The sequence below is a fragment of the Vulpes lagopus genome, chromosome 13 (genome assembly GCF_018345385.1).
Source record: "Vulpes lagopus strain Blue_001 chromosome 13, ASM1834538v1, whole genome shotgun sequence".
Classification (NCBI taxonomy): Eukaryota; Metazoa; Chordata; class Mammalia; order Carnivora; family Canidae; genus Vulpes; species Vulpes lagopus.
In genome coordinates, this window is record NC_054836.1 from 3,003,785 (window position 1) to 3,017,572 (window position 13,788).

At 39.7% G+C, this 13,788-nt stretch overlaps 1 protein-coding gene across 1 annotated transcript in view; it reads left to right on the forward strand.

Moving 5' to 3' along the window:
- SND1 (staphylococcal nuclease and tudor domain containing 1) overlaps positions 1–13,788 on the forward strand; it is a 420,936-nt gene that overhangs the window by 40,679 nt on the left and 366,469 nt on the right. The window contains exons 4-9 of the mRNA XM_041727934.1: positions 731–809; positions 3,587–3,747; positions 4,452–4,543; positions 5,161–5,319; positions 6,822–6,928; positions 9,991–10,081. Coding sequence (XP_041583868.1) covers positions 731–809; positions 3,587–3,747; positions 4,452–4,543; positions 5,161–5,319; positions 6,822–6,928; positions 9,991–10,081 — 689 coding nt within the window. The remainder of the gene's footprint in view (positions 1–730; positions 810–3,586; positions 3,748–4,451; positions 4,544–5,160; positions 5,320–6,821; positions 6,929–9,990; positions 10,082–13,788) is intronic.

Consider the following 13,788-nt stretch of genomic DNA (forward strand, 5'->3'; position numbering starts at 1 on the left):
ATAGATTAGAAATCTAGACACCACCTCTGCCCCTGTGTCTCTGAGAGCAGGAGAAAGTCTTTGACTACGGTGTAGTTTGTCTTGGTGTCCTCTTGGAGCAGAGGATAGGGCATCCTGAGAGGAATTGGACTGTCTGTGTAAAATGTGATAGACAATCCTAAATGAATCCGTTTGATTGTACAGGTGTGGGTACTATTTTTTTTTGTTTGTTTGTTTGCTTTTAATTTCTGCTGTGTGCTGGGCACTGTGCTAGATTTACAGATATGGTAGTTTAATTTTTGCAAGAACTCATGTGGCAGGCACACTTCCCGTTTAATAGGTGAATGAATTAAGATACTGAAAGACCTTGTATAAGCTATTAAGTGGTGGAATTTGTATTCCGCTCCAGGCCTCTGCTCTTTAGGTCAGTGTTCTTTATACTCTCTTGGGCTGCTGTGTGTCTTACTTTCTTTCAGTCTCCGTAGTTCCCAAGATTGCCTTTGACCTGGGAGATACACAAGAAAATTAGAAACAAAGTCTTAAAGAAGAAGATTTATAGACCTTGGGTCTTCAAGACTAAACATTTTCGGAGAAGAGATTTTCTGAAAAACCCAACACTATATTGCTGCCTTGTCCAATTCCCTGGCAACATCATTCTTGAAGAGCTAAGGGTGAAAGTGGTTCTATTCAAGCTCTGCTGCTATTGGAGACAGATTTGAATTTTGTATTTAATTCCCTTTTTCCTCTTCAGATACCAATGGGGAAAACATTGCAGAATCTCTGGTTGCAGAGGGCTTGGCCACCCGGAGAGAAGGCATGAGAGCTAATAAGTAAGTATTTATTACTCTTCTGACCCTCAAACTCAAACTTCCTCAAACTTCCTTCCCCTCCACCATGAGAGAGCTGGGGTTGCCCAGGGGAGGATGGGTAGTCAGCTCTATTGTGGCTTTGCTATATTTTCTTTACCATTCCTTGGCATATAGTGGGTAACTTCTGGTGCTCTCCTGCCATTTAGGGTATACCTGTCCCAGTGTGGATTATTCTGAGCCAGGAGGTCACTCAAGATTCATTAGTGGCATCTGACATGTATAAATCCTTTAAAAACAAGCTTTAAGACAGGGCACCTCTATTCTTTATATTCATAAGAGCCAACAGGCTATGCCATAAGCCATAGATATTTAGTTCCAGAGTATTTATTCATCCATCCCAAAAGATTTATTGAGCACTTACTATGTGCCAGGCTATGTTCTGGGCACTAAATACGGCAGTGAACAAGCAAACAGCTTCTGCTAACATTTTAATGGGGAGACAGACAAGAAACCAATAAACAGATACATGATATATCACATGCAAGAAATAAGTGCAAGGAAAATTAAGTTGTGTTGAATTCTACAAAATCTGCTTAGAATCTAGGAAAACCAAAAAAGGGCTGAGTGGTACTGTTTTTTTTTTTTTTTTTAAGATTTTATTTTTTTATTCATGAGAGACACAGAGAGAGGCAGAGACATGGACAGTGGGAGGAGAAGCAGGCTCCATGCAAGGAGCCTGATGTGGGACTTGATCCCAGGACTCTGGGACTACTCCCTGAGCTGAAGGCAGATGCTCAACCACTGAGCCACCCAAGCGTCCCTCAGTGGTCCTGTTTTAAAGTCAGGGAAACTTTTCTTTTTCTCCAAAGCCTTTTAGGTCTGTTTTGGTCTGCAAATCTGTAAATGCTTAAGTAGTAGGTAAAAGTATATTTAGCTAATGGCAGTGTGAACGTAATGGGAATGAGTGTTAGTTATGTAAGCTTTATAGCACATGCATCATGTTCAAGTTCACTAGTGTTGGCTCACAATAGGATGGATTGCAGCTGGCTTTAATTAACACTTTAGTCTCTGAAAAGTGATGTGTTACATCAGTAATTTGGAGGCTAAAGATGCTGTTTAAATCATTAAGTCCTTGCTGTATTATATGACTGTTGTTGGTGTACAAAAGGCTCTAGGTAAATATTTGCATGAACTGTACCAGTGATGGGGATGAGCAAAGGCACTTTTTGCATTCTTCTGTCTTCATAGACTTTGAGGCCAGCTCATTCACCATATACTTCTTTGGGTCCCTTCTAGCTTCAGAGAGACATTTTTTGGAACCTATAATTGGGGGGTGGACATGTGAGAATTTAATTGAATAAAGACATTTGTCTTAGGTGGTGTTTTTGGAAGCTGAAGTTGTATCTTAAAATCATTGGCATGATTATCATTGCAGTATTTTTGGGGAATCCAGTTTGCAACCAGAATGAAAGTTTTTTAAAAGCTCATAGCTCAGGATCCCTGGGTGGCTCAGCGGTTTGGCGCCTGCCTTTGTCCCAGGGTGCGATCCTGGAGTCCCGGGATTGAGTCCCACGTCGGGCTCTGGGCATGGAGCCTGCTTCTCCCTCCTCCTGTGTCTTTGCGCCCCTCTCTCTCTCTCTCTCTCTCTCTCTCTATGTCTATCATGAATAAATAAATAAATAAATCTTTAAAAAAAAAAAAAAAAGCTCGTAGCTCTATTATACCATCTCAACAAAGAAATTTCCCTCTGGAGTCCCAATCTTTTTTTTTCTGCAGAGCTGTCTCAACTTAAATTTTCCTTTTTTCAGTTTCTATGTCTGCTTCTATCTCTTAAGCTACATTTTTTTTTATTGAATTCTGATTGCAGTATGGGATTCCCAAGAAGGTGACTGACTTTTCTGAGGGGTAATGGGGAGAAAACAGTACTGAAGACTTCTGGTTTAAGAAATTATAGGTCAGGGATCCTGTTCAGATATCCCTACTGCTCAAGGTGAGAGATTCAATTTATGCATATAGCTATTGATGGAACTGGGTATTGAGATTGTGGAAAGGCCTTGGAGTTCACTGTTCACTTTAGCTCAGGGGTGTGTGTGTGTGTAGTGTGTAGTATGTAGTGTGTGTGTGGTGTGAGAGAGAGAAGAGCCATTTCTGGTTTTGTTTTTTGGTCTGTCTTCTGGTTTCCTAGCTGATATCTATATTTGGTTTCCTGCTTCATGAAGGAAGAGTCTTCCATTTTCATAATGGAAGCTTTTCAAACTGCTTTTGCTTATTAGCTGGTCTTACTGAATGTGTAAGTAGTTTTGGGATGACCTCTATGACTGTATCTGCTCTGCATTCCCCTGCCCTGTTCTGTAGACAATAGGGAGTAAGGGTGGTTCTTAGTCACTTTCCTTGCTCTGTGTCCTGCTGAGCTCTTCCTGGATTCCAGTTCCTGAGTCTAGCATAGTTAAATGAAGCTGTACCCCTCCCCCTCCAGAGGCTTCCCTCTGAGCCACCAACTTGTTCTCTTGTAATCACTGATGGTGGCAGTACTGAGATGTGTGTTCTTTGCATCTTCTCATTAAATGCTCTTATGAGCAAATCTGTTGTTTGAGGCAACAAGTCTGGAATTGGGAAATTGCACTCATGGTAATTTTTTTGGTTATATAGGCTTGGGTCTGCAGCCATAGATCTGAAACAAATGCTTTGGTCTTTTCAAGGGGAGCAGATGCTGAAGAAATCCAGAGTTCAAAGAAGAGCCTGAATTTTTTCCCCCCTGTTGTGAATTCACCATGTGTGTTTCTTTTTCCATGTCCCAGTCCTGAGCAGAACCGGCTCTCGGAATGTGAGGAACAAGCGAAGGCAGCTAAGAAAGGAATGTGGAGTGAGGGGAATGGTTCACATACTATCCGGGACCTCAAGTACACCATTGAGAACCCAAGGCACTTTGTGGACTCACATCATCAGAAGCCTGTCAATGGTAAGGCTGGTGGGAGAGGACAGACATGATGCAGAGTGATTCCTATTCTCAAGTTTTTTGAGGTTTTTTAAAAACTATTTTACTTGGTATCCAAAGGAAATTGTTAAGAGTGCAGCAGCACCATGGTATTTTGGAAGGTAACTTGGATCCAGTTCGTTGAGGTTACAACAGATATATTTGACAGAGGTTAGTTAGTCCTTTGCTGGTGCAGGGTAGTAGATCACTGGTAATTTTCCACATTGAGATCTTCCTGTTTTCTAAAAGCTGCTGCTTCAGTAATATCCCTGAAACTGTATTCTGTATACATATAGACACATTTTTACACACTCATACACACTGTAGTTCTTGGCCCAGTTTTGAGACCTTGTTAATTACAGACTGAGTAAAATTATTACCAAATCTGTATTATTACTTATTTTTTGCTGGGCACCTGGTAACTCAGATGAGCAGCCTAGCTTACCGATAACAAAGCTTTGGTATGAGCCATTAGATCCCAGAAAGTTGAGAAGACCTAGAAATCAATCTAATCTGTCTTCCCAGGAATAGTTTGTAGAAGAGTCTGTTATGTGGATATTCATGATCTTCTAGTGCACTTCTCAGGGGGAATTTGGGGAGAGGAACTGTGTTAAATGCAGTTGATTGGACATTGTTTATCCCTGGCACAACTTTTGGTAATGACTTAAGCTGTTTATTCTGTCACACAGCTATCATCGAGCATGTGCGGGACGGCAGTGTGGTCAGGGCCCTGCTCCTCCCAGATTACTACCTGGTTACGGTCATGCTATCAGGGATCAAGGTCAGACCATATATTGGGCTATGGGGTGGATATATAGGGTTTGTGGAAGCATTCAGTGACAGTTATATTCCTCTACTCTAGGATTCTGGATTTACTGATTCTTCCTAGTATGGGCTATTAACATTGATTATAGTACTTTACACTGTAAATTTTGCCGAGGGACTATTCTTAAGAGATCAAATAAAATTATTTTTTGAAGTACTCAGTGTTTGTTTGGAGTGGGCTGTGTGGAGAGGTTGTTGAGACAAAGGAGAGACGAGAAGCTCTGAAGTTCGCTGAGAATGGCTTGTCTCAATGAAAAATAGCCATTTTGATTTAAGGAAATTATAGAGATTTTTACTAGACACTGGTGACTCTTGGCAAGGGGGCATTCTTAAATGTGATTTAAAATTTCCCCATGATAGTGACAGGTGTTTTAGTTGCCTTCCCAAGAAGTCTAATAAGATGCTATTTCTAGTCACTTTTACCAATATGTTTTAAAAAGGGATTAGAAAGCCTGATTTGAGACCTTTGCTAGCTTAGCTTTACGTTTGTGGTTTTAGATGGTTTGGTGTGGTGTGAGAGTACCTGGCACTCATATTGAGGCTGCATACCCACCTACTTTCCTTTTGCTTCAGTGCCCAACTTTTCGACGGGAAGCAGATGGCAGTGAAACACCAGAGCCTTTTGCTGCAGAAGCCAAATTTTTCACCGAGTCTCGACTGCTTCAGAGAGATGTTCAGATCATTCTGGAGAGCTGCCACAACCAGAACATTTTGGGTACCATCCTTCATCCAGTGAGTGTGCACATGCAGACTGGGCTGTGTGGGGTTAGGAGTACATTTGGTGTTTGATGGGCTGTGGTTTGCTTCTCTTCTCTCTCTCTGTATTTAAAAAGCTTTTAAATATCTTGGCAGGATTATCCTCTGATTTTTGAGCCATTTTCTAGGGGGATACCAGTTAGCCGATAGAATTGGACAGATGTATCCAACTTACTTTTAGAAAATGAACCTCAGATTTTAAGTATGTCAGGGGAAGAGAAACTCCTATTTCTTCAGGTGTTGGTCTTTGAGGTTGAGAGTAGGTGATTTGAGGGGCTGCCCCACAGATGAGCAGGAGGCACTGAAGTGTGTAGAACAAGATTGCTGAAGTTTGTATGTAGGTCTAGGGGGTAGCTCTTTAGGTTTAAGGTATTGGTGGAACCCAGGGTGCCCAGGTGGCTCAGTCAGCTGGGTGTCTGATTCTTGGCTTTGGTTCATGTCATTATCTCAGGCATCATGAGGTTGAGCCCCTTGTTGGGCTCCCCATTCAGTGGGAAGTCTGCTTGGAACTCTCTTCTCTCCCTCTGCCCACGTGCTCTCTCTCAAATAAATAAATCTTAAAAAAAAAGTATTGATGGAATTCCGATGATGAAACCTTTTTATGGAAAAATTACTTTGTGCACTCCAAACCTTATCTAGTTACCTCCTAACTCTGCCTTTGAGCAGGAAATAGGTTCTTTATGTTCTTCTAGTTGTGCCTGTCAATTCTACTCAGACATAGGCTTTGGTTAGGTGGGTTCCTTCTGGAAAGGGAGTGACCTTATATTGTACCATCCAAGTGCAAGTGAATTTTCATTATTGTAACCTGTATCCAGGATAGGACATACTACTGTTACTTATTCTTTGGCTAGATAATTCTTTCATGACGGTTGTTGACAGTTGTTGTGGAGGGCTGGGAGGCTTGTTTTAGAAATGCACCAAGGTCTTGTCTTTTTCTTCTGGAGAACTAGCTGTCTGTCTATGCCCTACCAGCTGGCTCTTTGTCACAGTAGAATGGGAATTGTAATTCACAGGGCAAAATGGAGCTGCAGTTAACCCCTCCTCAACCCATTCTTCAGCTTTCTCCTTTTGAAAAGGGGAGTAAGAATTGATCTTAGGGAAGGAAATAATAAGGTGTAATCTCTACTAAAGAATAACATCCTCCAGAGGAACTATTGAAATGTCAGTTCCATTCAATGCCACTAACTTTTATCTTATTCCTATTAAGCAAGAGTTACTATGCTGGGTGTTGTGGGGATGGGAAGCCAAGGTTATTAGGACTTGCTACAGAGTGGTGTCTTCCATCTCAGGGCTGATTTCCAAATGGAGAGAAACAGCTTTACCCTTTTTCCTCATCTCATACCTTCTTCCCCATCTTCTTCTTCTTCTTTTTTTTTTTTTAAGATGAACTGCAGTATAGACTGTGGTTGTTGATTATGTTAGAAGTCTAGAGAAATGGATTTTCTTGTGTCTTCCTTCTCACGTGCCCTGTTTTTCAGAATGGCAACATCACAGAGCTCCTCCTCAAGGAAGGCTTTGCACGCTGTGTGGATTGGTCGATTGCAGTTTATACTCGCGGTGCAGAGAAGCTGAGGGCAGCTGAGAGGTAAGGTCTGTCAGGGAAGCCTTCCAGTCAAGGATCTTGTTTAGGGTCTTTAGGGAAAGAAATCTAGTGATCTTCTCTCACCTATCTATGTCAGTATTTGTTATATTTCAGTAAAGGATTAAGGAAATTCCAAAAGAGGCTAAGATCTCATAGAAGAGTTACTTATAAATCTTTGGGTTGTCTGATTCACTGCTGTGTAGTAAGGCTTAGATTTTATTCAGAAATTGTTCTTCACCAGATTTGCTCTTTAATGTTTTTGAGTCACTTTTCTTCCAAGCCCCTCACTGAAATTCTGAGTTTCAGGCATTTGGAATGAAAATCTTGAGGCTCATTCGAGGATGATATAATCACTTATGAGCTGCTACCAAACAGGCAGGCTGGAGGCAGGAGTATGATGGAAAGATAGAGCCTGTGGGTCTATCTTTATCTAACAGGACCATTCAATCCTGTTATTGTGAGGCCTCATGCCCTCATTTGTTGAAGCATGTTTTCTTTTTTTTTTTCTTTTTTAAGATTTTATTTATTTATTCCTGAGAGACACACAGGGAAAGACACAGTAAGAAAGGCAGAGACATAGGCAGAAGGAGAAGCAGGCTTCATGCAGGGAGCCTGATGTCGGACTCGATTCCAGGACTCCAGGATCACACTCTGGGCCGAAGGCAGGTGCTGAACCACTGAGCCACCCAGGCATCCCTGAAGCATCCCTAAAAATGTTAATGCAACCATTGTTGGACCCTGGCTCATGGGTGCCAACGTGTCCCGGTGGACGCCCCAGAGACTCAGACCCCAGACAGGCAGATGCAACAAGCAAGAGGGTTTATTGGACGTTTGCGCAAACGGGCTCTCCGCCTCAGAGGTGGCAGAGCCCCGATTAGCAATTACAGGCATCTTTTAAAGGCAAAAAACCGCGGGAGTAGCATAGCATTCGGGTTATGACATGATTGATTTCTTTGAAGGTCAACACGACCATGTTCAGGGACTTTTCCAGTCAGGGCGAGGTTGGGGGATAGTTTTCTTATCTCGGAAAAACAGAATGTTTTTGTTGCTTGAATTCATGGGAGGCGCCTGGATGGGCTGCCTCTGGGTTAGGCCTGGTCCCACTCACGGAGGCGGGGGTGTGGGGTTTCTTCACCATGGGGTGCTGTTGTCACGTTTTTAGCTAGGTGCTTTGTGGTTAAAGCATATGTAGAAATAACTTATTTCCAGAAGAACAATAGTTGGATATTCCAAAGATTGGGTGGCTATTTCAAGTGTCAAGGTTAAGAATATCCAGGTGTAGGTGAACTTCTTTAACTTAGTAGGGTAAATGGAAGAAAATGAAGCAGGTAGCAAGAGTAGATGAATAGAGCTGATGCTTGGGGAAAGGCCCAGCTACCATCTCCTAGCATACAATTAAGCAGAAGACCACCAAACATTGATGACAATGATCTGCTCTCAAGGTGTGTTGTATGACTTATTTCAGAATCATAAAATTATAATGGTCTTGACAACTTTACAATTTTTGCCTTTGAGGCAAAAACTAAGCTTGTGCAGCTAAGAGATATGCAAGAATATGATTGGAGGACTAGATTTTTTTCCCCCTTGGGTCTTTCATATCCTTCTGTGCCTATAAGCAGAAAGACTTGCAACTTTTTATAAAAGTAGATTTTAATCTGGGCCATTAGATAGATTCGGCATATCTGATTAAAAAAATGATTGTATAAAACTCTCTGGTCTTTATGTTCCACAATTAAAGTCAAAAGATAAAATACTCTTACCAAATACAGTGTTCCAAATACCTGATTATTCTGTGATGCTCAAAAACTTTTTTGTTGTTCAGAAAATCCTGTAAGTCCATCATTCTAAATATAAATTTGGTTGATAATTCTTTTTGCATTTTTTAAGTTCCTGCCTCTCTTTGAAGAAAGCGAGTATAATGGCAGTAGTATCTACATGTTTTATAACATCTGTAGGTTTTATGGATTTTTTAGAGTGTTCATCATGAAAACACAGGTTTACAGCAAGGAATGCAAATCCTATTTCAATAATATGTGATTACTTGCCTGCTATTTTGCATGGTGTATTTGACTTGCTTGCATTGTTAAATCTCTGTCAACAACTACTACATGCTACTTTGTCTCTTTCTCAGTTAGTGCTTCTTTTAAAAAAAGTAATACTGTTTTCAGAAATAGTTCCTTTCCCTTGCACATGTATCCATTATTCATACTTATTTATAAAGACTTTTGTAAGTACAAAACACAAAGTGTATTTGTCAATATAGCTGTTCACTTTTTTTTTTTTTAAAGATTTTATTTATTTATTCATGAGAGACACAGAGAGAGGCAGAGACACAGGAAGAGGGAGAGGAGAAACAGGTCCCATGCAGAGAGCCTGATGTGGGACTCAATCCTGGGACTCCAGGACCATACCCTGGGCCGTGCTAAACCACTGAGCCACCCAGGGATCCCCTGTTCACTGGTTTTTTAAAAATCTTTGCACATACTCCATTTGGCTCTCTTAGCCTGACTGAAAAATTCCTCATGATTTTGGTACTGTAAAACAAATGTCTTCCAACCTAGTTTTTTTCACTTTTGTCTGAACTGTTGGATTTTTGTCCCTTATTTTCTTTAGATGTACTACAGAGACAATTTTGTTCTTATTTTCCACGTAAATTTTGGTTAGCTGATGCTTTTTATTCAAATGGAAATTGGACTTATGCTTTTTTAAAAATATATTTGTTTAGATGTGGGTGTTCTTCCCATTTCTTCCCATTTAGTAGTCTCCCAGAAGATACTGGATAAACTAAAGACCTAGTTCAAGATGGACTTGTACTGTCTGGGCCTGACAAATTGCACACCTAGACCTCGATCTACCAGCCAAGGGTGTATGCTATATATGTCTCTTGGATAGTTCATTTCTATACACTCTTTGTTGAGGCTTTCACACTTGTTCTGGTTTCACTGGTGGCCTTTCTCTTGGGTGTCTTAGGTAGAGTAGGATTCTGTACTGTTTGTTCCCGTGGTGATGGCAGATTCCATTTGCTGACCCGTCTGAATGATTTGCATCCTCGTTTTTGTTGCCAGGTTTGCCAAGGAACGCAGGCTGAGAATATGGAGAGATTATGTGGCTCCCACTGCTAATTTGGACCAAAAGGACAAGCAGTTTGTTGCCAAGGTGAGTCATTCTTGGCATCTTAAGATGCATGGTGGACATTGTAATAATACAAAGATCTGAACAGTCAACCCAGAGTGAAGCATTTCTATTTTAAGGCAAGCCAGTGGTGTGGGGATGTATGTGCAATGATTGCATGCATGTGTCTGTTTATTGCAGGGGACTTAGAAACCCTAAGAACTTTCTTGTCATAATTTGCTTAACTTCATTTAGAAGTTCATGACTTAAAGTTGTGGATATTGCCATCTTGGAATATCTCCTATTTTGGGACTTCTGTCTGCCTAGCAGATGGATCTCTCAGATTTCCTATGTCAGAGCGTTATGTGACCTCAAGTTTTTCTTCTTCCTATTTTGGGACTTTCGTGGTTTTCAGTTTTTTTCTCATGTGATGTTTTTTTCTGAGAGCTCTCCTGAAGTGTCTGGAGTGTATTCCTTTGACAGGAACTAGTGCTGTTGAATAGATTGTTTGGGTCCAGCAATGGTGCTGTATGTTTTCTTAGTTGTTGGGTTTGGTACCTTGAGTGGTAGACCTGTTTTCCTCACTTTCCCAAAATGCTGCTGTAATGTTTTCCAGTCTTTTTTTTCTTTTGGCAAGAGATGCTGGAACCTTTGGTTTTATGAACTTAAAGAGCTTAATTAACGTATCTATATCTACTTAAAGGTGGCTGCCCCAAGTGAGTTTAAGATGGAAAGCCACTAGGTGGCACTGTCAGCCTAGAAAATTCTGGACTGGTTTCTCAGGATGATAAAATTTTAAGTCTTTGAGGAATTGGCTGAATTTCTTCACTTTCCTTTTTATTATGCCCAAAGCAATAAGGCGCAGAGTACTCAAGTGTCTTCTCTCCCTCCTGTAGTAGGTGGTCTCTAAGCAGCTGTCAAGTTAGCCTTGATTGGGTCTTTAGTGGACATTAGTAGGAATACTCCTCGTTGGATACCCCTCCATACATCTTCCAAATCTTGGTGAATAGACTAGAATGAACCCCTACTTCCTTTCTGTGTGAGGACAAGACTAGCTTGGAAACTTCGACACCGTTGCTCTACCTAACTGGAACTTACGTGGTTCTGCTTATATTTCCTGTAATTTGTTCTGTTCTAGGACTATATCTGCACAGTGGAAGGTTGATCATTCACTCAGCAAGGGAGTCAGGCCTTCTGGTTTTCACCATCACTTTGAAAGGCTGGATATTAGTGATGTAGATGAGGCTTAGGAGGGTCCTTTTCTTTTGTACTGTCTTTACTGGCCATTCTTCAGTTGAAACTGAGCTTCTAGAGAAACCCAGAAGATTTTGAATGGTTTTTGGGCCTTCACTGGTTGGGGGAACTAATGCATTGCTGAAGAAAGAAATTCAAAAATTGAGATGATTAAGTCAGTAGCTTTGTATTTTTCTTAAATATGACTTCATTGGTAACTAGAAAAGAGCTGGCACATTTCCTTTTTAAATTTAGGATTCCAGGATATGTTTGTTGTGTTTTAAAAGAGTGAGGGTTTTTTCATTACAATGAAGTTTTGTTTGTTAAAATGGCAGAATAGAGGAAGTTGCCTCCAAAAACTATCTGAGGATTATGGGGAATAGCTATTGTCCTATAGTATAAATTTAGGTCATTTGGATATAGGCCTACTTAGAGAGTAGAGAGAAATGTATTTGTAGGTAGATAAATGGTTTTAAAACTTCCTGAGTTTTAGAAATTCTTCAGCATTATTATTATTTTTTAAATAGGAGAAAAGCATAAAAAGGAGAAGAAAATACTACATGAAACTCTTATTCCACAAGGTGTTTAAAAAAAAGTTTATTATACGGGTCTTTCCCAGGATTGGCAAACTATGGCCCGGGGCCAAGTCTGGCCCGCTGCTTGTTTTGTATGGCCTGTGAAATATGGATGGGTTTTATGTAGAAAAAAATGTTTTGTGGCACATGAGAATTATGACATTTAAATATCAATGTCAGGAATAAATTGGAACATAACCATGTCTGTCTGTTTACATGTTTACACGTTGTCTATGCATGTAATACAGTGGCAGAGGTGAGTTGTGACAGAGACCATATAGCTTGCAAAGCCTACATGCTATCTGGTCTTGTACAGAAAAGTATGCTGACCCTTGATCTCTACCAGCCCTATTCAAAGTGCCTTGATAGAATATAAGGAGCTTGAGCCAGAATGTAGATCAAGGCATTGCTACTTTCATCAAGAAAAGTTTGCTAGAGAAAAAAATGTCAGCAATGTTCTCAGTGAAGTAGTTGATTTATGTTCTGGTACAAGCTCCTTCTCTTGTTGAAGACTGGCAGCAGCTTTTGAGTAGTACTAAGCTATATTCTTTTGTATATAATTTTTAAGTTTGTAAGTTTTTATTTTTAATGCATAAAGATTTTATAGAATTTTTTGGGCTTATTAAGAAATGTACTAGTCCATTTTCCCAATCCCTTGAAACAGCCATTTTCAATTCTTAGCTAATCTATATTTTTGAATAAAATGTTTATATTATTCTTTCTTAATTTTTCAGTGTTAGGCATAACCCTTTTTCTTCATACCATGGAAGATGAGGATTCACATAAATGTGCATATGCTTTTCTGTAACCCTCCCATAGGACTGTATCCTAATTCTGGTTCAGTCTTTACTTTGTAAATGCTAATTACCACTGAGCCATATAATATATTATGATTACATTTCATTCTGTGCAGAACTTTTTGTTTACCCTGGATTTAATAATTTTAAAAGTTTATGTATTTTTTATGTACTTGTTAATTTGACCTCCAGACTCTACCTGTCTAAATCTCCCCTTAAGACACTGATTCATCAGCCTGTTAATTTTATCTTTTTCAGTAATACCCTCCAGGAGCCTTGTGACCTGTGTCAATCTGGACTAGTTCTTTGTTCTTTTTCACTGTTATAGAGCTGCCATCTTTGGATATCTTCACCATTTTCCTGGGGTTTTCTTTGCCTTACTCTGGGTTGGAGCTATGTTTGCTGGATCCCATGGCTTTATAATTTACTACTTTATTTCGGTGGCACACATTCTGTAGCTTCTTGGGAAGAGTGCTTGGCAGGTAAATGTTTTGAGACTTTTCATGTCTATTTTGTAATTAAACTTGATCGACAGTTTAGCTGGATATAGAATTTTATGTTAGAAGTTACTTTCCTTCAGAATTGTGAAGGCATTGCTCCACTGTCATTTAGCTATTGGAAATTTGTTTTTCTTTTTAAGAGGTCTGATACCATTTTGATTCCTCATCCTTATATGATTTGTCTTTTTTCTTTCTACAAAGTTTTTGCATATTCTTATTTTATGCATTGTGAAATTTCACAGTAGTGCATTGTGTATATCCACTAGTGAGCATATTATACTTTTTGATTTTTAGCCCTTTGTGTCTGGGAACTTCAACTACTTTTTGTTGTTGATTTCCAGCTAATTTCTCTGCTATTTTCTAGCAGGTGTTTGACTCTGTTGACTGGTCTTCTAGTTTTTTCCTGTTTTTCAATCTTTGTCTCTTGTTCTTAATTTTTTCATATTTACCCTTTAGCCCTATACTGAATATTTCATTTATGATATTTTAAGAGCTTGCTTTTTTTTTTTTTTTTTTGTTCTCTGGATGGTTCTTTTATTTTTTATTGCAATGTAACTGGCATATTATATTAGTATTATATTAGTTTCAGGTGTATAACATAGTGATTTGATGATTCTATACATTATACAGTGATTACCACAATAAGA